This window comes from Enhydra lutris, unplaced genomic scaffold, assembly GCF_002288905.1.
Source record: "Enhydra lutris kenyoni isolate GAN:26980312 unplaced genomic scaffold, ASM228890v2 scaffoldscaffold24, whole genome shotgun sequence".
NCBI classification, from domain to species: domain Eukaryota; kingdom Metazoa; phylum Chordata; class Mammalia; order Carnivora; family Mustelidae; genus Enhydra; species Enhydra lutris.
The window spans coordinates 2,002,376-2,030,136 of NW_019154108.1; the positions used below are offsets into that span (position 1 = coordinate 2,002,376).

Sequence of the window (27,761 nt, forward strand, 5' to 3'; positions counted from 1 at the left end):
TTTTTAATTTTTATTTATTTTTTAAAGGATGTTTTAAGGATTTACTTTAGAGAGAGAGCAAGAGAGGAGAGAGCGGGATGGGGGTGCTGGGGTGGAGAAGGAGAGGATCTTTGGCAGACTCTGCAGGGAGCGGAACCCGACCGGTGGCTTGATCTCACCACCCTGAGACCACAACCCTGAAATCACGACCTGAGCCAAAACTGAGAGTTGGATGCTTAACTGACTGTGCCATGGGGACACCTGTGTATGACATGCTTTAAATGACAAATTATAGAGATGACAGGGCTATAGTTTCCAGGGGGTTAGGAAAGGAAGGAAGCAGAGAGGAAAGTGGGTGTAGTCAAAAAAAAAAAAAAAAAGGACAACAGAGGAACTTCTATATTGATGAAACTCTTCTATTTTGACAATATCAATGTCAATTTTCTAGTTGTCATACTGTACCATAGTTTTGCAAGATGTCACCATTGGGAATACAAAATCTCTTTGCATTATTTTTCACATATATTCTCCCATATGAATCCATAGTTATCAAATTTAAAAAGTTTAGGGGCACCTGGGTGGCTCAGTTCATTAAGCATCTGCCTTCAGCTCAGGTCATGATCTCAGGATCCTGGGATCAAGCTCCACATTGGGCTCCCTGCTTAGCAGAGAGTCTGCTTCTCCCGATCTCTCAAATAAATAAATAAAATCTTTTTTAGAAAAACTAAGAAGTTTAATTTTCAAAATCTGGTTTCCGCACTGAGATACAGAGATCCAAAGGCTTAATTCTAAGTTCAATATAGTTCAACACTAGCCTTTTGTGTCTTTTAAGGTTGTAAAAGGTAGTTTGCAAGTGCATAGGAGCCCACAGAGTGATTACCAGGAAAGAGACAAAAGATAACAAATGTTGGTGTGTGAGGGTTTCTTAGGGACTGGTCAATCTGATCAATTTACGGAATTAACAATACTGTCTCCCAGCCCCTGAACACAGTGTCTTTTTCACTTAGTTCAATCTTGCGTAATTTCCTTAAAAGCTGTTTCATTTCTGTAAGGTCACTAATAATACTCCCTCTTTCATTATTGATTTTAATAATTTGATACTTTTTCTTGATCAGTCTAGCTGAAGATTTGGCAAGTGTCTTGATCTTTTCAAAGACCCCACTTTGGGTTTTGTTGAATTTTATCTATTGTTCCTCTATTCTCTATTTGGTGATCTCTGCTTTAATCTTTATTTCCTTCTTTCTGCCTCTGTTGGGTTTAGTTTGCTTGTCTTTTTTTGGTGTCTTGAGGTGAAAATTTAGGTTATCAATTGGTGGGTTTTTTTTTTTAGTGTTTATTTTTTATTGGGTTTTCTGTGTAACTTTTATACTATCATGATTCCCCTTTATTTCTCCCATCTCAGTGTGAATTCAAGTGCTCAGAATTCTTATTCTTATAGGAGATAAATGAATACAAAAAATAAAAAACTTCTTCCTAGTTACCTAAGGTGTTCAGTCTAGTCATTTAGGTTCGTACCATTTAGTGATACATCTTTATAGCCTTAGAATTAATGGAAGGGTCATCTGACCACAGGCACTTCATGTAAACAGGAACTAATGAAGACTGGGAAGAAGTTCAAACTAAAAATACCAGTGTTGGGGCGCCTGGGTGGTTCAGTTGGTTAAGCATCTGCCTTCAGCTCAGGTCATGATCCCAGAGTCCTGGTATAGAGCCCCGCATCGGGCTCCCTGCTCTGTGGGGAGCCTGCGTCTCCCTCTCCCTCTGCTGCTCACCCTGCTTATACTCTTTCTCTCTCTGTCAAATAAATACATAACATCTTTAAAAAAAAAGAAAAAGAAAGAAAGAAAGAAGTGTTAAGTTTCCTTGAGAACAAATTTATGTAATGTCAAAGGTGGTAGAAAGGCCAAATAAATAAAGATAGAGAACAGGAAACGTTCCCACAAAATAATTACCTAGATCTCATCAAATGCTCAGGACACTATTTATTCAGTCTTCCCTAGCAAGTACATGTTATTAATATAGCTGGTACATTACTTGGATAAACAAACAAACATCATAATTAAAAAAATAATAGCAAAGCAGAACTCAAATATTCAAAACAAGTTTTTGGCTATGCTGTTTGTTTCACATAGGACACTCGGTGGACAATAAATCGGTTACTTAAAAGTCATTTCAATTAGAAATCTCTTTAGTCCTTCATCAACTATTTCAAGTGTTCTGGTCTCAAATACATTCCTTTCTTCTACAAACTTCTGAAAGAGATAAGTGCCTCCACCTACACCAAAATAATGTGCTTTGCTTGCTAAAAGCACCCGTCCATTCTTATCTAACAATCCAAGGAATGTCTGGTGCAAAGTACTGTAATAATCTGGATTGTAAATGGTTTCTGAGGTGAGAATGAGATCATATTTTTCAAAGAAGTTCTCACTACTTAGTACAAGCTTACAAAACTCAGACCACTCCCCTGAAAAGAACCGGCATTTACATAATTCTTGTGCTACTTCTGATTTCCTGCGACGTTTCACATTGGGTTCGTTGACGTCATTTCCTTCATCTTCCACAGTGAAGTTAGCCACTACGTTAGGTAAGGTTACTTCATCAATCACTGTGCTGTTATAATCTTGAAAATGAATTTCTCGGGCCCCTCCCTTGAATGCCGCTATACCGAGCAACCCGGATCCACAGCCAAGATCCAACACTTTCTTCCCAGCAAATTTTACCTGGGCCTTTGTGAAATAAGCCAGTAGGTCAAAGGTACATTCCCAGATTTTTAAGCCTCCTTCATAAACCCCTGAAATCAGATCAGAGTGAGAAGAAATGCTTTGTGACACTATGTTTTCTCCAGGGACATTCTCTTTCAACAAGATGGTTTTCACAACGGATACATTAACATGTTGGGGACCTGGTAATGTTTCCACGACTTTGTTTTCTAGCACTTTCATTACATCTTCGGGCAGAGGATGCTCTTTGGCCACTCTCACGCAGGGATGGTTTTCATGCGGCTCCAGGTTACGTGAGCTGTTTGCTGCACTGACTGAGCGGTCTGTGTCTTGAGAGGGAGCTGTGCTGCCCACTGGCTTACGCTCCAACAAATGATCCTGAGGCCACTCAAGCTGTTCTGTAGAACGTTTTCTGTCTCTACGTCGACCTTTTTTATTTTCTGAGACTGAAGACTCTTTGGAGGAATCCAGGGCCAAAGTTCCATCTCCAAGGGGTGTGGATTCATTTTCCAGATGGTTTTCTACAGTAAAATTAAACTGAAAAGTCATCCTCTCAAGTGAGGCATACAGTCCTTCAATTCAAAGGAGGAGTCTTCGACTTCTGGGTAGAACCGATGACACACACATAAACCTGCTTCAATTTTTGTTAGTTTTGCTGGGGATCAATTTTTCCTTCGCTGCTTACACACAGTTACACAGACTGAGAGATATTTCCACACGCCTTTTTAGAGGTCTTCTCTCTCCTTTCAAATTAGCTCTGGAGGAAAAAAAAGAAAATTGTTACTAAAAAGTAAAACGAAGGGCACCTGGCGGGGCCAGCTGGTCGAGCATGTGACTCGATCTTGGAGTTCAAGCCCCACATCAAGCACGGAGCTTATTTAAAAATAAATAAAATAAAGGTTTTTTTTAAAAAAAGGAAAATGACATATTTCACTAAAACGTAACATTACACAGCACCCCCCCCCCCCAGCTGCTTTTCTGTAAAAGCGATGAAGGGAGACGGATGTAAGGGGAAACACACCCCTCAGGCTTCACACAGACGAGGACGGCAACTCGCACAAACACGAAAGCCCACAACGGCCGAGCGGGAAAGACAAGCCCGACTTCGTCCTCACCGCCGTGATCTTGCCGCGACGCCTCGACCTCCGGGAGCGGCGGGATCTCTCCACTTCGGGCCGCTGCCGCTTCAGGGAATGGAGCCCCTTCGCCCCCGGGAGTGTGCGCTCCGGGGCGCGTCCGCCGCCCGGGACCTTGGCCACGCGCCCGGCGAAGCCCCGCAGCGCCGACGCCCGCAGCGGGAGGACTCGGGAGCCGCCCGCGAAGGCCGGTTTGGCTCCGGAGAAACCAAATGCGGCCCGACCGGAGAGTCGCTGCACGCGGAGCCACTTCCCCGAGGCTGCGGGAGGCACCGGCCCCGCGGGACGCCTCGGTGCCGTCCGCTGCAGCCCAGCCCGGCCGGCGGCGTCGTCACGTCAGGACAGCGGACCTACCCCGGGGGGGCGCACGGGGAAGTGGGTGGACACGTGCCTGTTTCTACCCACACCCCCTGCGCCCCCAGGCCCCGGGGCTCGGATTCGTTTCCGGCCTCAAGTCCCAGGTCTCCCGAGAGCCCAGAAGTCGCAGAGAACAGGCGGTAGCAAGTCGGGGGGCTTCCGCCTGCACCCCCCAAAGCGCGTCAGGGCAGCGCGTCAGCGACCCGGACCTGAGAACGCCCGCGGCCGGGGCAAGTCTCGGCACCCGGCGCGGGAACTCCGCGCGCCCCGCGGGGCCCTCCCTCGGGAAGCGGAGCGTGTGAGGTGAGGCGAGTCCTCCGTGGGCCAAACAGGCGCGGCTCGAGCGCCCCGGGAGCGCCGCCCGCCCCCTCTCTATGGTCCCGGAGCCGGCGAGAGCTCGCAAGGCCTGCCGGGAGCTTCCGGTCTGGGCGGTGGCGGGCGGGCTTGAAGCTGCGCGCGGGCGAGGCATGTCGGAGGGACGCGCGGCGCCGGGGAGCGCCGCGCCGCTGGAGGAGTTGAGGAGCTGGCCCGAGGAGCTGTGTCGCCGGGAGCTGCCGTCCGTCCTGCCGCGGCTCCTCATATCCTTCCCGGGCCCTCGCCCCATGGAGGAGGAGCGGGAGGCCTCGCGGCTTCGCTCCGGCCGCGGCGCGCTGGCGGCCGGGCGGGCGGCGCTTCTGAGGTCTGAACCCTCACCGGGTGCGGGTGGGCGGAGGAGCCGCCGAGGCCGAGGAGGGCGCGCGGGGAGCTCGGGAGGGTTCGCGCCGGTGGCCGCCTGACGGGGGCCGAGCCTGTGGCGTCTCCTCCATTCCTTGTGCCGCTGAGTCCTCTGCGCCCGGCACGTGCGGTCAGGGCGGACGCGTTCGCCGGGGCAGCGCGGGGCGCGGCTACCCGGGCCTGACCGGTCCGCTAAGTGAGGGGCAGACGGCCCTGCCCGCCAGGAGGCTGCGCCGGTGCGGGCCCCGCAGCGCTGCGGGCACCGACGCGCGCAGACGTGCCTGGCGCCGGGGGGCGTGAGCGCCCCAGGGAACGCGCGCGCCGCCCTCTTCCTGGTGCCGCTTCCCGTCGTGGCTGCGGAGGTGGAGCTGCTGCGGCGCAGGTGGCTCGCCTGCTGCGTCCGGGGGGCTGGCCGCCCGGTGAGTCTCGCTGTGGGCGCCTGGAGGCCAGCACTCCGGCAGCCGGGGGCCCGCCTTCCGCACGAAGCTGCGCGTGAAGGAAGAACCACCTTCGGTCCGGGGAGCCTCGGATTGCTCACAGCCGCGGGCAGACGCGCGCGCCGCCTCGGGGACACGTCCTCGCGTCGCGTGGGCGCGGCCCCGCCGAGCTGCAGAAGCGTTTCTTGCCGTCGTGCAGGTTCAGAGCCGCGGTCCTCGACGACTGTGACTGGGAAAGCGCGTAGCCGTCTGCCCGCTCCGAACCTGCTGGGCGGTGGTCCAGGCCGCACGGGGCGGAGCGCGGGTCCTCTGTGCGCTTCAGGCCGTGGGGCCTTCAGTAACTGCAGGTCCGCGTTCCCGCTCGGTTCTGCGTCTGACTTCACCTGCAGGACAGCCTAAACCTCGTCTTCCCCCAGTCTTGTCTTTTGTCTTTTTTTTCCCCCTAAGATTTTATTTGTTTATTTGACAGAAAGAGACAAAGCGAGAGAGGGGAGTGGGAGAGGGAGAAGCAGGATCCCGCAGAGCAGGGAGCCCGATGCGGGTCTCGATCCCAGCTCCCAGGGATCACGACCTGAGCTGAAGGCAGACGCTCCACGACTCAGGCACCCAGGCACCCAGGATCAGTTTTTAATTACAGTCACATCACCCAAACATTATTTGCATATTTTGCATTTTACATATTCTTTTCTAGCCTTTACCTGCATGTCTGCATAATCATAAATGAGGTTTAATTTTGGAAGGGACTAGAGTTTTTTTGACCTTGGCTGAAATTTTTCTGTAAGACAAATTCAACCCTATTGAACTAAGTAAAGTGAGTTAATGACTGCACCTCATTTTGATTGCTGCTGTAAAATTAGTATGTGCAAAGTAAGATGTCAGAAGATCAGTTCTTGTATTAGTGTTCTGGAGTTACAATCTCTTCATTTTTCTTGCTGACACATCCTTTAAAACTTCTTTTACAATGAGAATTTCTAATAATTCTTAACGGTGTACAAGTACAGTTTATAGTGGGATTACCGCAACTTTTGTAATGGACATAGGGAAACTTACTATCAATTTATAAGTGCTATGTGCAGGAGAATTTCAGTCTGACGAGCTTTTTAAGAGTCACACGAGTAGCATGAAAAGAAGAACATGTTGAGTGACTTAATGCAGGTGCAAATAAAATACTGGAGAGGTTCAGAGGAGGGAGAAATTCCTTTTCTGTTTTAGAAACAGAAATCTGTGGGTTATTATAGTACTGTTCTCTGTCAAAAGCATGTCAACTACACATAGTTTGAAAAGACAATTTTATCCCTGCTCAGTTTTGAAAGTATTTCCTTGAAGTTTGTTTACCTAAGAACATTAAATTTTTAAAAGTAAAATTAAGCCAGTAATTGGAATTTAATTTCAATTTCTTACCGCTCATTGCCTGAGCTTCAAGAAGGCTGCTTTGTAGATTTATTCTTAGCAGTGAATATCCTATTACTGTGATACTGTTACCTTCCTTAATTTTTTACTCTATGTATCAGCATTCCGACAATTGGATTGAGGATATTCGTAAGTAAAATTGTCTTAATTGTTTACTTTGATGCCTTTAAAGTCTGAGTCCTTCATATCTCAGTACAGTTTCATACTCCCTTTAAATGTATTCTAGTAGTTAGTGTTACAGCCTCTAAATTTCAGTGGCTTAAAATGACCAAATTCTTTCAAGTAGTACTTAAAGTTTTAAAATTTTATTTCGGATGGGTGCCTGAACTGTGGTTAATGTCCATACAAGCACATTGAAATTTTAAATGTTGGTTGTTAAACTGGTTAGACTCACATAAAACCTAATTTGCAGTCTGCTTTCAGGTTGACTTTCTCATCTTCTCTGTGTTCTTTAATCTTACTTGGCTTATTTATTTACTTATTTAGTTAGGAGAAGAGATGAATTAAAGACCAGACTACACAGTTTACTCCTATTTTGAGTTAGCTTATTCTATTTACACTTCACTTTGGTTGTGGATATTTATAATTTTTAATCTGTGTTGTGTGTTGGGTGTAGTTTTCTTAAGTAATTTTTTTTTTAATCCTGAGTATATATATTTCTACAGTGATTGCTTCTTGGCCTTTTCGCTAAGATCAAGTGTATTATCTTTCTATAGTGAATATTTATACATATTGTTTGTAGGAAATTTGAAACATGCAGAAAATCAGAAAAGATAATGAAATATCCATTAATCTGAAATGGTTAAGATTTTAGTATAGAACATTTTCATCTTGACTCTATACATTCTTACCAGGTTATTATTCTTTGTATGTACATGTTTATATTGAGATTGGGATTATACTATTTTGGAAGCTTGATCATTTAACCTTAAAGTACTGTGAATATTTTTTCATGGTTTTAAATGATCTCTAATAATGATTTTAATGATAGCAAATTCTATTCAGTAGATGTACCCACATCCTTTAAGCGGTCCACGAAGGGTGGACATACAGATTTTTTTTTTGAGTTTTTGTTTTCTTGTTATTATTTTAGATACTTAATGGTTTCTCTGCGTAGGGGTACCTGGGTGGCTCAGTCGGTTAAGTGTTTGCCTTTGGCTCAGGTCATAATCTCGGGGTCCAGGGACTGAGTCCTGTGTCAGTCTCCTTGCTCAACAAGGAGTCTGCTTTCTATTCCTCTCCCTCTCTTCCCTGCCCACCCCGCTCGTGTGTGTGTGTGTGTGTGTGTGTGTGTGTGTGCATGTGTGTGTGTAATAAATAAATTTTTAAAAAAGATTGTTTACTTATTTGTCAGAGAGAGAGCGAGCGAGCACACAAGCAGAGGTAGTGGCAGGCAGAGAGAGAAGCGGGCTCCCTCCTGAGCAGGGAGCCTGATGCTGGGCTCCATCCCAGGGTCCCAGGATCGTGACCTGAGCAGACACGTGACTGAGCCACCCACGTGTTCCAATAAAATCTTTTAGTAAACATAGTTTTTCTACTTAGAAAATGGCATTTTTGAAACTACAAAGCTTCAGATTGGTAGTACTTACATATTCTTGCATTTGGGGAAGTGGCGGTGATCTTTGTTCTCCCATGTGACTTAGAAATATGTTATTATTTTGCTTTACAGAAATTCTGAAAATTATTGTGGAAATGTTTTTACCTCATATGAACCACCTGACACTGGAAGAGACTTTCTTCTCACAAGTGCTGCCAAAGGTGTCGTACTGTCGTCATCTTCATCAGTCTCCGTGTTATAAAGGCTGTTTAAATCTAGTCTCAGTTTTAAATCATTTATTCTTAACTTTGGTTCCTTGATTTTTTAATGTATCAGACATATTTGATATACAAATAATTTAGCAAGAAATAGAGTTCAGGTGAGAACATAATGGTGTTAGTGTGATCATTAGGTGATTAAAACATTGTAATTTTAAGTAGTGTAGATCCTTTAATTGAATTTATATTATTTGTAGGTAATTTTAAGTGCTTCTGTATTTTAAAACAATTCAATAAATATGTGGGATGAGTGATGAAGTTAGCTAAGATCTTTTCTGTAGAGTTTATTAATAATCGTTAAATTTTATTGTCTAGAAAAACGGAGCCAATTTAAAAAAAAGATTTATATATTTATGTTAGAGAGAGAGGGCAGGAGAGAGCATGGGGGAGGGAGCACAGGGAGAAGGAGAGAGAATCCCAAGCAGATTCCCTGGGGAGTGTGGAGACCTATGCAGGGCTTGATCTCACAACCCTGAGATCAGGACCTTGAGCTGAAACCAGAGTTTGACACTCAACTGACTGAGCCACCTAGGCTCCCCTGGAGCCAAATTTTATTGAAGAAGTCTTAGAATAAAAAAAGGCTGGAATGTTGGTAAAATCAAGTAACCAAGAGGAGACATTAAGTTCACCAACTATGTTATTACCTTTTACTCTATTTCCTATTACCTTTTAGGTATATATAGTATACTTTTTCTCTGAAAAGCACAGGCATTTTTTTTAATTGAAGGAATTAAAGGTATTTTGGTGCCAAAAGTAAAACATTTTTTAAAATGATTTCCAAGTTTAGCTTTGAAGCAGATAATCATCAAAATTTCTATTACTCATATTCATTCTACTGTTCTCTATCTAAAAGTTTCTTAGAATTTGTTCTTGACAACCAGAAAAAGATCCAGCTGTTACATAGATTAAAATAAGGATGTTGAGTCTTAGCTTGCCTTTGGGAAACTTTCCTATTTGATTACATTGTGTTGTTATTCTTGCAACGTTTAGGCCATTTAAATTGTTTAGAAAAATCTGAGTATTGAGATCTTAGGGTAGCTAACTTCACAGACAAAAAAAAAACTTAGTTCTTATGAGAGACAGTGGACTCTGAGAAACAAACTGAGGGTTTTAGAGGAGAAGGGGGGGGGGGGGGATGGGTTGGCCCTGTCGTGGATATTAAGGAGGGCACGTATTGCATGGAGCACTGGGTGTTATAGGTAAACAATGAATCTTGGAACAGTTCGTCAAAAGCTAATGATGTACTGTATGGTGATTAATATAACATTAAAAAAAAGCCCAAAAAACTTAGTTCTAAGGTCACATATAGTACCTCTAACCCAGGAATGGTATTTTTAGTTGATCAAAACGGGAAACTGGTTAAAATGCAAGTGAATAGGTAATTCAACACAAATTTATCATCACCCCTGGAAAATACCCTTATAAATACCCATGTGAACGTCGATTGGTTGAGACCATCAACCTTTATTGGTTAGGGTAGCACTCACCTTTGAAGATTTTATTTATTTATTTGACAGACAGAGATCACAAGTAGGCAGAGAGGCAGGCAGAGAGAGAGAGAGAGAAAGGAGGAAGCAGGCTCCCCGCTGAGCAGAGAGCCCGATGTGGGGCTCAATCCCAGGACCCTAGGATCATGACCTGAGCCAAAGGCAGAGGCTTTAACCCACTGAGCCACCCAGGCGCCCAGCACTCACCTTTGTTATGGCACCAAAAAATGAACTTGGAGTGATTTTTACATGGATGTTATTAAATAGATTCAAACCACAGAAATGGAAAACAAATCAGTTTCTGTCTGAAGCTTCTAAAAGATTGTGTTTTATGACTACTTTATATAAAAACATATGCATTGTTTATTAAGTGCAGGTGTTAAGCTAGATAATATTGCGTGGCTATTACTAATAAAAAAATGTTTGATTTTTTTTTTTTCTTTAAAGATATGTCTTCCCTTTCTTGTGTTTTCTGTTACTCCTCTTTTAACATGTTTGCTTTTCACAGACTGTGAAATTATTTGATGACATGATGTGCGAGTTAACCAGTCAAGCCAGAAGCCTGTCAAGCCATAATTTAGAAATCCAGACCACTCTAAGGAATATTTTAGAGGTGTGTCAAATTTATTAGAAAGGGTATGGGGGAGGACCTTGAACAGTGTAAGAATTTTTATACTGATATTAATTAGCTATATATCCTTTATGTAGTGGCCCAGTGCTAGAATTAAATTTATAGACTTAAAGATAAGAATGCAAAAAAAAAATTTTTGTGTTTTTTATACAGTTTCATGCTGAATAAACACCAAACTTATATAAGACAACAAGTGATGAAGATAGCTTGCCTTACCTATAATTTCAAAACTTGTACGTAGAACACCTGCCATATGCTTTGATGTGTGGGTTAGGATTCTGACTTTTTAAAAAACCAAATGGCTGGCCAGTTGTTCCAGTATTTGTAGTTCTGATAGACTAAAGTTCAGTGAAGGAGGAATACAGGATCCGTGTTGTTCACTGCTGTATCCCTAGTACCCAGCATGTCTGATACTTTTTATGTTTGTGAACAAAAACATAGTGTGAATGAAATTTCTCTCCTTATTTCCAGACAATGGTGCAGCTCTTAGCAGCTCTTACAGGATGTGTTCAGCATGTCTGTGCCACCCAGGATGCCATCATTCTAGAAAACATTCATAGTCTTCCTTCCTCAGTCCTACATGTAATCAAAAGTACATTTGTACATTGTAAGGTGAGTATGAGTCTAAGTATACTTTAAATGTCCTGAAATCCACAGGCAAAAGGGCTGACGAAAATAGTGTTGGACATAAGATTTTACATATTAGCCTGTATTACTTGAGTAGACTTTTCCATGGAACAAAGAACCACGTACAGGCACACTTAGTGTGCACTTTGCAGACACTGTTTTTTTTACAAGTTGTAGGCTTGTGGCAACCCTATGTCCAGCAAGTCTGTTGGTGCCATTTTTTCCAATAACATTTGCTTATTTCATGTCTCTTTGTCACATTCTAGTAATTTTGGAAATATTTCAAACGTTTTCATTATTTGTCATGGTGATCTGTGATCAGTGATTATGACTTGCTGAAAGCTCAGATGCTGGTTAGTATTTTTTAACAATAAATGTTTTTTCTTAGGGTATATACACTTTTTTTCAACATAATGCTTTTGCACACTTAACAAACTGCAGAGTAATATAAACATAACTTTTGTATGCACTGGGAAAACAAACTTTATTTAACTCATTTTATTGCAGTAGTCTGCAGTTGAACCTGAGATATTTCTGAGGTGTGCCTGTATGTAAATACTTGTTTGAAAATAAGTGGTTATAAGAAAGTGATTAAAAATGGGCTTTTGTGGTTTTTTGTTGTTTTATTGTTCTTCCTTTCTATAAAGAAAGAAGAGACACAGATTTGTGTTGAGTCACAGGAATCCTGAGATTGTTCTGTCATGGTATTGTTGGATCAGATGAATTCCTTAATGATTAGGTGCCTATAAAAGGACACCAGCCCTTTTGTAGTCCGTGTCTACATTCCTGAGGCAACTTTAAAGCATAAAAGCTGGCATAGGATTTGTGGGTCACAGGCAGTTTTGATACTGGGCTTCATTGGGTGAATCAGATCAGTGGTTTAACTAACGCTTCTCTTTGGTGATAGGGTGCTAAGAGTCAGGTACTGACCGAACATTATGTATCTCACTTTTAGTTCTATATTTCCAAGGTCTGGGAAGTCAGAGATCATGCTTTATACGTGTCTGTGTTTCTTGGAGTACACGATACATAACGGATGGTCACTAAACATTGGTTTAATGAGTAAATATGTAATTCAGGAGAAAGCACTAAAGTTACGTGCAGTGATGGAATGAGTTAAAGTAAACTTGGCTCTTGAGCTTTTTTATGATTTGCTAATTCTCTCATTTTTATTTGTGATCAGGATAGTGAATCTGTCTATTCTGGGCATTTACACCTAGTTTCAGATCTTCTCCAGGCTCTTTTCAAGGAGGCCTATTGTCTGCAAAAGCAGCTAATGGAACTCCTGGATATGGTTTGCATGGACCCTTTAATAGATGAAAATGATGATATTTTGAATATGGTAATAGGTAAGTGAGAAAACTTCCTACTTAATATGTGACATATGCTGACTAAACTATATATCCACTAATTATTGAACCCAACATTGTTTCTAATGCTTCATGGTATTTTACTCATGATGTATAAAAAAATTTAAGTCCTACCTGATATATTTTTAATCTTCCAAATTTTAGAATTTGTAAAATTGATATGTGATGCCTTAACATAAATTTGTATATTCAGTTAATATTCACCATACGTGATTTTTCCACAGTGATTAACAAAGAAAGTCATGCAACTTTATACCTTCTAAAGTAGTCCAGATTCTGAGGCAGGAGCTTTCAGAGTTTTTAAACAATAGTTCAGTAAGAAATGAAGTGTATGGGTATGTTTGTGAATGTATCTGTATACACCACATTTATTTATTATATGTAAAATAATACCTGTTTTACCTGTAATGTACTCCGTCATACTGTTTCATTTTTAAAGAATTGCTGATGGCTGCTTCATAATTTTATCACTCAGCAATGCATTATAACCCAGAGTTTGAAGAACAGTAATGTATAAGGACAAAGATTTCATTGATAGCGTCTGTATAAAGAATTAAGTTGGGGTGCCTGGGTGGCTCAGTGGGTTAAAGCCTCTGCCTTAGGCTCAGGTCATGATCTCAGAGTCCTGGGATCGAGGCCCGCATCGGGCTCTCTGCTCAGCAGGGAGCCTGCTTCCTCCTCTCTCTCTGCCTGCCTCTCTGCCTACTTGTAATCTCTGTCAAATAAATAAAATCTTAAAAAAAAAAAAAAAAGAATTAAGTTGACTTTGTGCAGTATACCAGGTACCTCTTGATCTGTAAAAAAAGAAAACCAACCCCAAATCTATTAGGTTATAACAATTCCTGCTTTATTTATGCGAGATTCTGTGAGTCCGCAGTTTCGGTTGGGCTCAGCTGGGACAGCTTTCTCTGGGCCATGGCTCGCTCGCTGGCGTTTTTGCAGTAACCACATTCACATCTGGCTGTTGGCAGAGGCAGAAGCACTGAGCTGGGCACATGCGGCACACCATCCAGGAGAGTAGCCTGGGATCGGTCACCTGACGACAGCCTCAGGGTCATCATCAGGAGAGGGCAAGCCCCAGTGTGCAGGCGCTTTTAGCTCTTTGCTGACCTTGTAGTTATTGTTATCCGACTGACCAACGCGTGTCGTACAGCTAAGCCCCAGAGCAATGTGGAGTGGAACTGTGGATTCAGAAGGGGAAGTCACTGGCCATTTTTACAAATAAAATGAAAGAGTAGAAGCCTTTCATAAATACTGCATATTTGCTCTAATTCCTTGTTTGGTATTTCCTTTGCAGCTTATTTTGTCATTTTGGATTAGAATAGCTACAGAATATTTCAATTATAATAGGGTACAGCTTTTATTCTACTGAACATTTCAGTTAATTTAGGTCATTTAGTTTTATTTAGGTAGTGTAAATATCAAAAATTAATTTTCTATAGTTTGTAAAAACCATAAGTCAAAAGTATGACACTTATTTTTTAAAAAATTACTTTGAAAGTTTTTTTTCTAACTGTATTACCTACTTTAACAGATGTCAAAATTGATCTGTAGATAGTTTTAAATATAGGAGAAACTCCCCCGTATGACATTTGAATGTCCTAAGAGTTCTGTTATCTTTTTTTGTAGTTATTCATTCATTGTTGGATATCTGCTCTGTTATTTCCAGTATGGACCACGCGTTTCATGCCAATACTTGGAAATTTATAATTAAGTAAGTTTTCTTTCTTTACTTTTATTTTTTTGTAACATATTTTCCATATCCCAAATCTTAATTATTCATAAGTTTTGTAGATTGCATTTAAAACATTTTGTATGGTATGTATAAATAATGTTTACTGACACTGCTGTCTTGATTAATCCGGATACTGTACACAGAGCTCCTGAACCAAACTGGGCCTCTTTAATCTGCTACTTCTAAAACTTAAAAAGTTCTACTTTGTTACTAATACTTTTTTCTTTTTCAAGATAGTATTTAAATTCAGGTCTGTTAACATATAGTGTATTACTCATTTCAGAGGTAGAATTTAGTGATTTATCCCTTGCATGATGCCCAATGCTCATAACAAGTGCCCTCCTTAATGCCCATCACCATTTAGCCCATCTCCCACCCACCTCCCCTCTAGCAACCCTCAGTTTGTTCCCTAGGGTTAAGAGTCTTTTATGGTTTGCCTCCCACAAGTACTTCTGAAATTTCCTTCTGCTACTGTTATTTAACCCACAAGGTGTTTTATTTCCAGGCTTAGATAAATTAATAAATTAATAGTTATAATTAGAGCTGAATATAATCCCTTTATTATATGCCTTTGAGTTGTTCAAGTTTAATTCCATTTATAAAGTAATTTTAGCTAGAGCATTATGAAAGGTTACCAGGGAGAGTGCCCATAGTGTTCATCAGATTCCTGGGGGTGGGAGGAGGTGGATTTGAGGTATTAAAAAATGGCTAAGAACCTCTGCTTTATACACATGCATAAAAAGTAAAGGTCAGTATAATATTTTTAGGTGTTAGGTGCATTTCTTGCACCGCCAGGAAATCATTAACTTGCCAATAAGTAATAGTGGAGAGGCTTAAAGTGTCAGCCCAGAGCCAGTCTGCATGTGCTTGAATCTATTCTGAAATCACTCTTCTGAACGCTTGGGCAATTTGGTTATCTTCTCTGAACCTCAATTTGCTCATCCAAAAATGGGAGTAATTAAAATAGAGCTTTCTTGGTGGGTGTATTTTATTTATTTATTTTTTTAATTTTATTTTTTTGAGAGAGAGCTCAAACAGGGGGAAGAGGAAGAGGGAGAGGGAGAAGCAGATTTCCTGCTGAGCAGGGAGCCTGATGTGGGACTCAGATCCCAGGACCCTGAGATCATGACCTAAGTTGAAAGCAGGCTTTGTGTGTGTGTGTGTGTGTGTGTGTGTGGTGTGTGTGTATGTGTGTGTGTGTGTGTGTAGTGGATGCATGATTTAATTTTACTTTTGCTCTGCTAACTCAAGGCAGACTCTTAACCAACTGAACCACCATGCTCCCTCTTGGTGGGTTTATAGTGAGAATTAATTGAGTTTATCAATAGGAAATCCTAAGAACTCTGCATGGCCCATAGCCCAGCCAATTGCCACATCACCGCCTTTACCACTGAGTGTCTTCTACTCTTGTCCTCTTCCAGTTCATTTGCTAGCCAGTGTTCAGTCTGATCTTTTGAAAATGTCAGATCATGTCACTCTACTGCTTCAAATCCATCCCATTTTACTGTGGGTTACAACCTAATCCTCTCTGGCCTCTGCCTTCTTCCCCAGCCTGTGTTTGCTGCTCTGTCCCTGCTCCTAATTCCTCAAACATACTGAACTTTCCTACCCCAGGGCCTTCTCACCACTTTCCCTCTGCCTGGGACGCTCCTCCACACCTTGCTGACTCCTGCTCATCTTTCTGTTCTCAGCTGTCATGTTCCAGCCTCGTGATCGTGTTCTTTGATATTCCCACCCTGAGGATACGGTATTTTAAATCTCTCTACTGTAGCATCCTGGACTTCCCTACCTTAGCATTTATCACAACTGTAATTGATTATTCTTAAAATTATTTAATGTTCTCTCTTGTGCTAGAGCAGAAGTTCCATGCAGACAGAGCAGAGATTATGTCTTCATTCACTTTTCCATCCCCAGGGCCTAGGAGAATACCTGGAACTTTAGTAAGAGTTCAACTAATATTTTACAAGGAGAAGTAAAAAAGTAGCCATTTAATAAGCTAACATGACAGCTTCAGAGGTAATATCAGCACGTCTTAATTATGCCATGCCTAATATATATGACACATTGTGATTTTTACATGTTACTTCAAGTCATATTTTTATGGACCTGTGTTACTTGATGTGTTCCTTGTGATTGTGTTCTTTTCTTTTTACTCATTTAGGCAGAGCCTTAAGCACCAGTCGGTTATAAAAAATCAGCTGAAACACAGAGATATAATTGCCAGCTTGTGTGAAGACATTCTTTTCTCCTTCCATTCTTGTTTACAGTTAGCTGAGCAGATGACACAGTCAGAGGCACAGGTAAAATATGGTCTAACAGCACGTTGAACAGTAGCTCTATTCATTTGGCAGTTACTAAATCTCATTTGAATCTATGGATCGGTTTACCTAAAGGGTTGTAATTTGTTGTTGTTGTTGTTGTTTTTTCGATCTAGGATTATTTACAGCCCATAATTATTTTTCACCCCAAACATTGCATTAGACTCCTACCTACTCTTATTCCCTCTAGAAACTAGCTGTCTCCTGCCTAGCCCCCCTTTTTATGTAATCACTGGTTGTCAAGGCATTCTCCTCAGAATGCTTTCATTCTTTTCTACCCTAGGTCAAAAATCTAACTCCTTAGCTCTGTGTTTATGTAAGATTGTCTGGTACACCCGCAGTTGGCCTGTTCTTCCCCAATCTATTGGAACCTGTAGTGATGTGATATGTAACTGTGTGTGTGTATCAGTGTTCTCAGATTGATGTGCACTTACTTACATTTATTTTGATTTCAGAAAGTTAGTGTTGAATTGGTATCCCATTTACGAAAGATACTGTATTATAAAAATTTATAAGAAGTTCATTGGGAATTAATAGTTCATTTTCTTACAATTTATACATAGTATCTTTTGTTCTCAGACTAGCTCTTTAAATTTATTTAACTCATAATGGCCCTAAATTGTAGCATTAATAGTACTCAGGACCTAAAAGTTGTATATAATGATTTCAATGGGAAAATGAGTTAAATGTTTCTTCCCTAAAGTAACAGTAAGATTTCTTCCTATTGTGGACTTGCTAACAGATACGGGTAATTCCTTTGTATCTGTGCTTGTCCCCAACCAGCTGCTGTGGGGGTGGATGTGTAAGGGTTCCTCCCTTTCTGAAACACTGGTTGTAATTTTTAGGGCAGAGGTGATATGAAAGGACTAACCCAAGGGGAAGATGGAATTTTGAAAAGGAGTTCGGAATGAACTCAGGAGTAGCTTTAGGAAGGGGCTCACCTTTTCCTTCTTGCCTCTCTTTCTCTTATTTGTTCTTTGCTTACATCCTTTCTTTTCCCCTTTTCTTTTCCACCCCCACTTCCTGTTATCAAGTCCCTTTGCCAGTTCCCCTCACCCGTCTGTAAGGAGGAGGCTTTTGGCTGAGTATCGTGTGTCAGGGCAGGAAGGTTGTTCCTTCTTCACTTTAAACCTATACATCTGTATTCTCAACCTTGACCTTCTTTTTTCCCAGTTTCCTTCTTGCTTAACCTGACCCCACAGACTTTCCAGCTAGTGCTGGAGAGTAAGATCGGAAGAGATGCAGGATGGGAGACACATGGGGAGAGCCCAGGCAATAGTATAGTGGAAGAGAGAAGAGAGGTCCTGGGGCTGCCTGACCAGGCTGGCTGTTTGCACATGAAGTATCTAAGTTCAGCTTATATAATCACTTGAATGTAGAAATCAAAGAATTTACATTATAAACTTTCCTAACTATTCAAGCAAATTTTCATGTTTTTCCTTGTGAAAATGTGGGACTGGTGGAGAGACTAGCACTACTCACTGTCCATTGCCTGAAATGGACAAGATGGTCTGTTTGGTTTCTCCATTCTGAACTCTAAATTCTGAGCCGCAACGCCCTCTGCCGTTCACTATTGATATATGTTGAGGAATCAAACCATTATCTTAAAAGTATTCTAAGAAGTTATCTCACTTTGTTTTAAAAAAATCAAAATAAAACTTTTCAAAATAATAGCATATATGCTAATTATGAAAGCATACAGATGTATCAGTCCCTGTATTCGGTTCCTAGGACTTCCATAAGAAATTGCCACAAATTGGGTGCCTTAAAATAACAGAATTTATTCTCCCACAGTTCAGAGGAGAGAAATCTCAAGTTTTTTTTTTTTTTTTTAAAGATTTTATTTATTTATTTGACAGAGACAGAGATGACAAGTAGGCAGAGAGTCAGGCAGAGAGAGGAAGGAAAGCAGGCTCCTGGCTGAGCAGAGAGCCTGATGTGGGGCTCGATCCCAGGACCCTGAGACCATGACCTGAGCCGAAGGCAGAGACTTTAACCCACTGAGCCACCCAGGCGCCCCGACCATGTTCTTTTAAGGCTCTAGGGTAGAGTCTGCTCCATGCCATTCTGTAAGTTTCCGGTGTCCTTGGCATCCCTTGGCTTCCAGCTGGAGAACTCTATTCTCTGGCTTCATCATCATGTGCTGTTCTCTCCCTGAGTCTTCACACCATCTTCTTACAAGGACACCAGGCGTACGGAATTGAGGGTATACCCTATTCCAATGTAGCTTCAGCCTACCTAATTAAATCTGTGATGGCCCTGTTTCCAAATAAAGTCACTGAAGTACCAGGGATTAACGCTATAACATACCCTTTTGGGGGATACAGTTCAACGTCTAACAGCTGTAAGATTGGCATTTATTCTCTATTAAGTCTTGAACATGGTTTCAGAAAGAGAATACTGTATTAGATTACTTAACATATAGTTTTTTCTTAATTTTTTTAATTAACATATAATGTATTATTAGCCCCAAGGGTACAGGTCTGTGAATCCTCAGGCTTACACACTTCACAGCACTCATCATAGCACATTCCCTCCCCAATGGCTATAACCCAATCACCCTCTCCCTACCTCCCTCCCACAGGCAACCCTTAGTTTGTTTTGTGAGATTAAGAGTCTCTTATGGTTTTTCTCCCTCCTGATCCCATCTTGTTTCATTTTTTCCTTCCCTAACCCTCAATCCCCCTGCCCTGCCTCTCAAATTCCTCATATCAGAGAGGTCATATAATAATTGTCTTTCTTGGGGCACCTGGGTGGCTCAGTGGGTTAAAGCCTCTGCCTACATACATATACACACACATACCATATATATGACACATATGTACACACACACATACATACATACATGCCACATCTTCTTTATCCATTCATCTGTTGGTGGACATCTAGGTTCTTTCCATAGTTTGGCTATTGTGGACATTGCTGCTGTAAACATTCAGGTGCACGTGCCCCTTTAGATCCCTACATTTGTATCTTTAGGGTAAATACCCAGTAGTGCGATTGCTGGGTCGTAGGGTAGCTCTGTTTTCAACTTTTTGAGAAACCTCCATGCTGTTTTCCAGAGTGGCTACCAGCTTGCATTCCCACCAACAGTGTAGGAGGGTCCCCTTTCTCTTCATCCTCGCCAACATCTGTCGTTTCTGACTTGTTAATCTTAGCCATTCTGACTGGTGTGAGGTGGTATCTCATTGTGGTTTTGATTTGTATTTCCCTGATGCCGAGTGATGTGGAGCACTTTCTCATGTGTCTGTTGGCCATCTGGATGTCTTCTTTGCAGAAATGTCTGTTCATGTCCTCTGCCCATTTCTTGATTGGATTATTTGTTCTTTGGGTGTTGAGTTTGATAAGTTCTTTATACATTTTGGATACTATCCCTTAATCTGATACTGTCGTTTGCAGATATCTTCTCCCATTCTGTCAGTTGTCTTTTGGTTTTGTTGACTGTTTCCCTTGCCGTGCAAAAGCTTTTGATCTTGATGAAGTCCCAATAGTTTATTTTTGCCCTTGCTTCTCTTGCCTTTGGTGATGTTCCTAGGAAGAAGTTGCTGCGGCTGAGGTCGAAGATGTTGTTGCCTGTCTTCTCAAGGATTTTGATGGATTCCTTTCTCATATTGAGGTCATTCATCCATTTTGAGTCTATTTTCATGTGTGATGTAAGGAAATGGTCCAGTTTCATTTTTCTGCATGTGGCTGTCCAATTTTCCCAACACCATTTGTTGAAGAGAGTGTCTTTTTTCCATTGGACATTCTTTCCTGCTTTGTCAAAGATTAGTTGACCGTAGAGTTGAGGGTCCATTTCTGGGCTCTCTATTCTGTTCCATTGATCTATGTGTCTGTTTTGTGCCAGTACCATACTGTCTTGATGATGACAGCTTTGTAACAGAGCTTGAAGTGTGGAATTGTGCTGCCACCTGGCTATTCAAGGTCTTTTCTGGTTCCATATAAATTTTAGGATTATTTGTTCCATTTCTTTGAAAAAAATTGATGGTATTTTGATAGGGATTCCATTAAACGTGTAGATTGCTTTAGGTAGCATAGACATTTTCACAATATTTGTTCTTCAATCCATGAGCATGGAACATTTTCCCATTTCTTTGTGTCTTCCTCCGTTTCTTTCATAAGTACTTTTTTCTGAGTATAGATTTTTTGCCTCTTTGGTTAGGTTTATTCCTAGGTATCTTATGGTTTTGGGTACAATTGTAGATGGGATTGACTCCTTAATTTCTTTTTTCTTATTGTTGGTGTGTAGAAATGCAAGTGATTTCTGTGTATTGATTTTATATCCTGACACTTTACTGAATTCCTGTACAAGTTCTAGCAGATTTGGAGTGGAGTCTTTTGGGTTTTCCACATAGAGTATTCTGTCATCTCCAAAGAGTGATAGTTTGATGACTTTTTTGCCGATTTGGATGCCTTTCATTTCTTTTTGTTGTCTGATTGCTGAGGCTAGGACTTCTAGTACTATGTTGAATAGCAGTGGTGATAATGGACATTCCTGCCGTGTTCTTGACCTTAGGGGAAAAGCTCTCAGTTTTTCTCCATTGAGAATGATATTCACTATGGGTTTTTTAATAGATGGCTTTGATGATATTGAGGTATGTACCCTCTCTCCCTACACTTGAAGAGTTTTGATCAAGAAAGGATGCTGTACTTTGACAAATGCTTTTTCAGCATCTATTGAGAGTATCATATAGTTCTTGTTCTTTCTTTTATTAATGTATCGTATCACATTGATTTGCGGATGTTGAACCCACTTTGCAGCCCAGGAATAAATCACTTGGTTGTGGTGAATAATCCTTTTAATGTACTGTTGGATCCTATTGGCTAGTATTTTGGTGAGAATTTTCGCATCTGTGTTCATCAAGGATATTGGTCTGTAATGCTCCCTTTTGGTGGGGTCTTTGTCTGGTTTTGGGATCAAAGTAATGCTGGCTTCATAAAATGAGTTTGGAAGTTTTTCCTTCCATTTCTATTTTTTGCAACAGTTTCAGGAGAATAGGAATTAATTCTTTTTTTTTTTTTTTTTAATTTATTTATTTGACAGAGATCACAAGTAGACAGAGAGGCAGGCAGAGAGAGGGAGGGAAGCAGGCTCCCTGCTGAGCAGAGAGCCCGATGTGGGACTCGATCCCAGGAACCTGAGATCATGACCTGAGCCGAAGGCAGCGGCTTAACCCACTGAGCCACCCTGGCGCCCCAGGAATTAATTCTTTAAATGCTTGGTAGAATTTCCCTGGGAAGCCGTCTGGCCCTGGGCTTTTGTTTGTTTGGAGATTTTTTTTTTTTTTTTTTTTAGATTTTATTTATTTGACAGAGAGAGAAATCACAAGTAAGCAGAGAGGCAGGCAGGGAGAGAGAGGGGAGGAAGCAGGCTCCCTGCGGAGCAGAGAGCCCGACGTGGGGCTCGATCCCAGGACCCTGGGATCATGACCTGAGCCGAAGGCAGAGGCCTTAACCCACTGAGCCACCCAGGCGCCCCTGTTTGGAGATTTTTGATGACTGTTTCAATCTCTTTACTGGTTATGGGCCTGTTCAGGTTTTCTATTTCTTCCTGGTTCAGTTTTGGTAGTTTATATGTCTCTAGGAATGCATCCATTTCTTCCAGATTATCAAATTTGCTGGCGTATAGTTGCTCATAATGTGTTCTTATAATTGTATTTCTTTGGTGTTGGTTGTGATCTCTCCTCTTTCATTCATGATTTGATTTATTTGGGTCCTTTCTGTTTTCTTCTTGATAAGTCTGGCCAGGGGTTTATCAATCTTATTAATTCTTTCAAAGAACAGCTCCTAGTTTTGTTGATTTGTTCTTCGGTTTTTTGGGTTTCTATTTCATTGATTTCTGCTCTGATCTTTATTATTTCTCTTCTGCTGCTGGGTTTAGGCTTTCTTTGCCGTTCTTTCTCCAGCTTCTTTAGGTGTAGGGTTATGTTAGGTTGTGTATTTGAGACCTTTCTTGTTTCTTGAGAAAGGCTTGTATCGCTATATATTTTCCTCTCAGGACTGCCTTTGCTGTGTCCCACAGATTTTGAACAGTTGTGTTTTTATCATCATTTGTTTCCATGAATTTTTTCAATTCTTCTTTAATTTCCTGGTTGACCCATTCATTCTTTAGTAGGATGCTCTTTAGCCTCCATGTATTTGGGTTCTTTCCAACTTTCCTCTTGTGATTGAGTTCTAGCTTCAGAGCATTGTGGTCTAAAATCTGCAGGGAATGATCCCAATCTTTTTGTACTGGTTGAGACCTGATTTGTGACTCAGGATGTGATCTATTTTGGAGAATGTTCCATGTGTACTAGAGAAGAGTGTGTATTCTGTTGCTTTGGGATGGAATGTTCTGAATATATCTGTGATGTCCATCTGGTCCAGTGTGTCATTTAAAGCCTTTATTTCCTTGTTGATCTTTTGCTTGAATGATCTATTTCAGTGACAGGGGTTTAAAGTCCCCTACTATTATTGTATTATTGACAATGTGTTTCTTTGATTTTGTTATTAATTGGTTTATATAGTTGGCTGCTCCCATGTTAGGGGCATAGTTATTTAAAATTGTTAGATCTTCTTGTTGGACAGACCCTTTGAGTATGACACAGTGTCCTTCCTCATCTCTTATTGTAGTCTTTGGCTTAAAATCTAATTGATCCGATATAAGGATTGCCATCCTGGCTTTCTTTTTATGTCCATTAGCATGGTAAATTGTTTTCCACCCCCTCACTTTAAATCTGGAGGTGTCTTTGGGTCTAAAATGAGTTTCTTGTAGACAGCATATTGATGGGTTTTGTTTCTTTATCCATTCTGATACCCTGTGTCTTTTAATTGGGGGCATTTAGCCCATTTACATTAGGGTAACTATTGAGAGATATGAATTTAGTGCCATTGTATTACCTGTAAGGTGACTGTTATTGTATATTGTCTCTATTCCTTTCTGGTCTACTACTTCTAGGCTCTCTCTTTGCTTAGAGGACCCCTTTCAATATTTCCTGTAGAGCTGGTTTGGTGTTTACAAATTCTTTCAGTTTTTGTTTGCCCTGGAAGCTTTTTATCTCTCCTTCTATTTTCAGTGACAGCCTAGCTGGATATCGTATTCTTGGCTGCATGTTTTTCTCACTTAGTGCTCTGAATGTATCATGTCAGTCCTTTCCTGGCCTGCCAGGTCTCTGTGGATAAGTCTGCGGCCAATCTAATATTTTTACCACTGTATGTTACAGACATCTTGTCCTGGGCTGCTTTCAGGATTTTCTCTTTGTCACTAAGACTTTTAAGTTTTACTATTAGATGACGGGGTGTGGACCTGTTCTTATTTTGAGGGGGTTTCCTGCCTCCTGGATTTTGATGCTTGTTCCCTTTGCCTATTAGGGAAATTCTCTACTATAATTCACTCCAGTATACCTTCTTCCCCCCTCTCTTTCTTCTTCTTCTGGAATCCCAATTCTGATATTGTTTCATCTTATGGTATCACTTCTCTCTCGAATTCTCCCCTTGTGGTCCAGTAGTTGTTTACCTCTCTTTTGCTCAGCTTCTTTATTCTCCGTCATTTGTTCTTCTATATCACTAATTCTCTCTTCTGCCTCATTTATCCTAGCAGTAAGAGCCTCCATTTTTGATTGTACCTCATTAATAGCTTTTTTGATTTCAGCTTGGTTCTATTTTAGTTGTTTTATTTCTCCAGAAAGGGCTTTTATTTCTCCAGAAAGGGTTTCTCTAATATCTTCTGTGACTTTTTCATGCCCAGCTAGAACCTTGATAATCGTCATTCTGAACTCTAGATCTGACATATTACCAATGTCCGTATTGATTAGGTCCCTAGCCTTCGGTACTGCCTCTTGTTCTTTTTCTTAATGGTGAGCTTTTCCGCCTTGTCATTTTATCCAGATAAGAATATATGAATGAGAGAATAAAATATTAAAAGTGTGGCAAAGACCCCAGAAAAATGTGCGTTAACCTAATCAGAAGAGACCCCCAAATCATGGGGAGAAGAAAGGGAATAAAAAGTTAAAAAAAATTTTTAAATATATATATATATTAGACTGGTGAATAGAACAGAGCCACCGACTTAATTTGGGGTGTATTTTGGTCCCTTAGAAGAAACTACCTCCCAAAATTTTAAAGAAAGAAAAACTTATATATGTATATACACAAAAATAAGGGTAAACATTATGAAGGGATGGAATATGACTGCAAAGATGAAAATTTCAAAATACTCTGAAAAAGGAGTTGATAAGTTGGTTGGGAAAAGAAAGTGGGTAGAATTTGCTCAGGCTGGAGACTAAAACAAAGCCCTGTGCTAGATTTAGGGTATATCTTGATCTATTAGAAGAAGTTGTATCCCAGAATTCTTTAGAAGAAAAAACCCTGTATAGGGTTTTTTAGTGTGTACAAAAAATAAAGTTAGATACAATGAAGGATAAAATAGGACTATAATAATGAAGGTTTAAAAAGATTTTTTTTAAGAAAGGTATTGTTAAAATAAACTAGTTAAAAATCTTTAAAAGAGGAAAAAGGAAAAGTTAAAATTAGAATAAGAAAAAAATAAAATTAAAAAATTTAATTAACTTTGCAAGATTAAAGAATCATGGGAGAAAGCCATGAATTTCATGCTTTGCTTTCCTCTCCTCTGAATTCCGCTGTTCTTGATCAGTGAGCTTGGTCTTGGCTGGATGTTCTTGCTGATCCTCGCAGGAGGGGCCTTTGCCTTGATTCTCAAGTGTCTTTGCTCCAGGCGGAACTGCACCGCCCTTGCGAGGGCCCGGGCTAAGCAATCCGCTTAGGGTCGGCTCGGAGCTTTTGTTCCCTGAGCGCTTTCCGAACTGCTTGGGAGGACAGGAATGAAGATGTCGGCCGCCCAGTCTCCAGCTGGAGGAGCCGAGAGCTCGGGCCCAGCTCCTCAGTGTGCCCTCGGAGAAAAGCCATTAATCCCTCCCATGTCCCTGGTCTCCGACCGTGCTCTGAGGTTCCCTAGCCTGTGACCGAGCATTTCTGTCTCTGGCACATGGCCCCATTTGGTGTCCAAACCCAGCAGATTCCCGCCGCTCTGCTCCTCCGGTGGGTCTCCCTGGATCTGCCACTTGTGGGGTCCCTGCTGAAAGAGCAGTGGCGTGACTGTGCCTCAGATCGGAGTTTAAGGTAACCCAGAGCTGAGAGCTCAGTCCTGGGCTCTGTCTCTGCAGCTGGCTTCCCCGCTCTAATACCTGTGAGCTCTGCTGCACTCAGACACCCCCGATCCTTCTGTGACCCCGTGGGACCTGAGACCACACTGTCCCCACGAGGGCTTCACCCCCGCTTAGCCTCTGGAGCAACATCCCTCAGTGGAGCAGACTTCTAAACGTTCAGATTTAGTGCTCCGTTGCTCTGCCACTTGCCGGGAGCCGGCCCTTCCCCCTGTGGTTTATGTTCCTGTGGCTTCAGATTCTCTTCTCCGCACGTCCTGTCTTTCAGAAAGTGGTTGACTTTCTGTTTCTAGAATTGCTGCTGTTCTCTTTGATCTCCTGTTGGGTTTGTAGGTGTTCCCAGTGGTTTGATAACTGTCTAGCTTAACTCCTGCAACCTGATGTCTTCTCAGTGTGCTACACCTCTGCCATCTTGACTCTAACATACAGTTTTTTAACCACCAATGATTTAGTTTTTTAACCACCAATGATTTAGTTTTTTATAAAGATAGGGAGATTTTATTTGTAAGGCAGTTACTATAAATTTAATTTCCACTGTAATTGCTAACTTGTTCATATAATGCTTATAGAAGTTGCTATTTAGAAAGTGAACATACCCTTTTCTACATAAATATATAGCTTATTATAACTATATATGTGTAATTTTTTAAAGATTTATTTATTTCTTTGAGAGGGAGCGCACATGTTCAGAGAGGGAGAGGGAGAAGCAGGCTTCTTGCCAAGCAGAGACCCTGACATGGTGCTTGATTCCAGGAACCAGAGATCATTACCCAAGCCGAAGGCAGATACTTAATTAACTGAGCTAACCAAGCACCCCTACACACTTCCTGCTTTAAATTAATCACTATAGGGGCGCCTGGGTGGCTCAGTGGGCTAAAGCCTCTGCCTTCAGCTCAGGTCATGATCCCAGGGTCCTGGGATTGAGCCCCACATCGGGCTCTCTGCTCGGCGGGGAGCCTGCTTCCCCCCCCGGCCCCTGCCTGCCTCTCTGCCTACTTGTGATCTCTGTCTGTCAAATAAATAAATAAAATCTTATAAAATATAAATTAATTAATCAGTATATGAAGATGGGATTATAAATCGTACACTTGCCTTTTGAAAATGTCAACGTAAAAGCTCTATATTGAATCAGTACGCTTAGTGATGAACCAAAACTAATCCTTCAACCAAACTAATCCTTTCAATCCTTTGGTTGAAGGATTGCAAGGGAAAATTCCACAATTTTCCTTTGAATGAGAAAGAAAAATTGAAAGCAGGCAAACATGGTAAGTTGTGTGTCACTGGCCATTTATTTAATACGCATTTCCAGAGATCTTATTCTGTGTAAGCCACATTTTCTGTCCTCTACAATTTACAGTCTAGGCTAGGAGAAAAATAAACAGGTAATTAGAGAATGGTGTGATCTTTGGAGAACTTGATGTTGGCTAATGGGAGTAAAGGTAGGAACCCAGTCACGGAGTCAGGGAAGATTTCTTGTGATACAACACCTAAGCCTAAGATTTCTTACTGAGTATATTACATGGTCAGCGTAGATTCATCTTTTTTTTTTTTTTTTTAATTTAATTTTTTTTTTTTAAAGATTTTATTTATTTATTTGTCAGAGAGAGAGAGAGCAAGAGAGCAAGCACAGGCAGACAGAGTGGGAGGCAGAGGCAGAGGGAGAAGCAGGCTCCCTGTCGAGCAAGGAGCCCGATGTGGGACTCGATCCCAGGACTCTGGGATCATGACCTGAGCCGAAGGCAGCCGCTTAACCAACTGAGCCACCCAGGCGTCCCTAGATTCATCTTTAATGTCCATAATTTTAAGCTTCTATAACACTTTATGAGAAAATTTATGTTTATTATTATCACAGAAGGTGAATTTT

The 27,761-nt window shown here is 41.4% G+C and overlaps 2 protein-coding genes across 5 annotated transcripts in view; one reads left to right on the forward strand and one right to left on the reverse strand.

Annotated features, from left to right (window-relative positions):
- Positions 1-2,082: 2,082 nt before the first annotated feature.
- LOC111150712 (methyltransferase like 18) lies at positions 2,083-3,881 on the reverse strand. 2 transcript variants are annotated; one of them, XM_022508261.1, is made up of 2 exons: positions 3,815-3,881; positions 2,083-3,456 (listed from the first exon to the last, which is right to left on the reverse strand). In XM_022508261.1, the coding sequence occupies exon 2, from the start codon at positions 3,246-3,248 to the stop codon at positions 2,136-2,138; it is 1,113 nt and encodes a 370-aa protein (XP_022363969.1). In that variant the 5' UTR covers positions 3,249-3,456; positions 3,815-3,881; the 3' UTR covers positions 2,083-2,135. The 2 variants fall into 2 exon arrangements, with proteins under 2 accessions (XP_022363969.1, XP_022363970.1); XM_022508262.1 differs by lacking the exon at positions 3,815-3,881 and adding an exon at positions 3,721-3,787.
- A 778-nt stretch (positions 3,882-4,659) lies between these two features.
- Positions 4,660-27,761, forward strand: part of LOC111150709 (chromosome unknown C1orf112 homolog) — a 49,100-nt gene continuing 25,998 nt past the window's right edge. For 2 of the 3 annotated variants that reach the window (XM_022508257.1, XM_022508258.1), the window contains exons 1-7: positions 6,842-6,882; positions 8,423-8,511; positions 10,564-10,668; positions 11,158-11,298; positions 12,497-12,662; positions 14,313-14,397; positions 16,580-16,718. In XM_022508257.1, the coding sequence (XP_022363965.1) occupies positions 6,846-6,882; positions 8,423-8,511; positions 10,564-10,668; positions 11,158-11,298; positions 12,497-12,662; positions 14,313-14,397; positions 16,580-16,718 (762 nt within the window). In that variant the 5' untranslated portion in view covers positions 6,842-6,845. Of the gene's footprint in view, positions 4,771-6,841; positions 6,883-8,422; positions 8,512-10,563; positions 10,669-11,157; positions 11,299-12,496; positions 12,663-14,312; positions 14,398-16,579; positions 16,719-27,761 lie in introns of those variants that run through there. The other variant, XM_022508256.1, reaches the window with a different exon arrangement.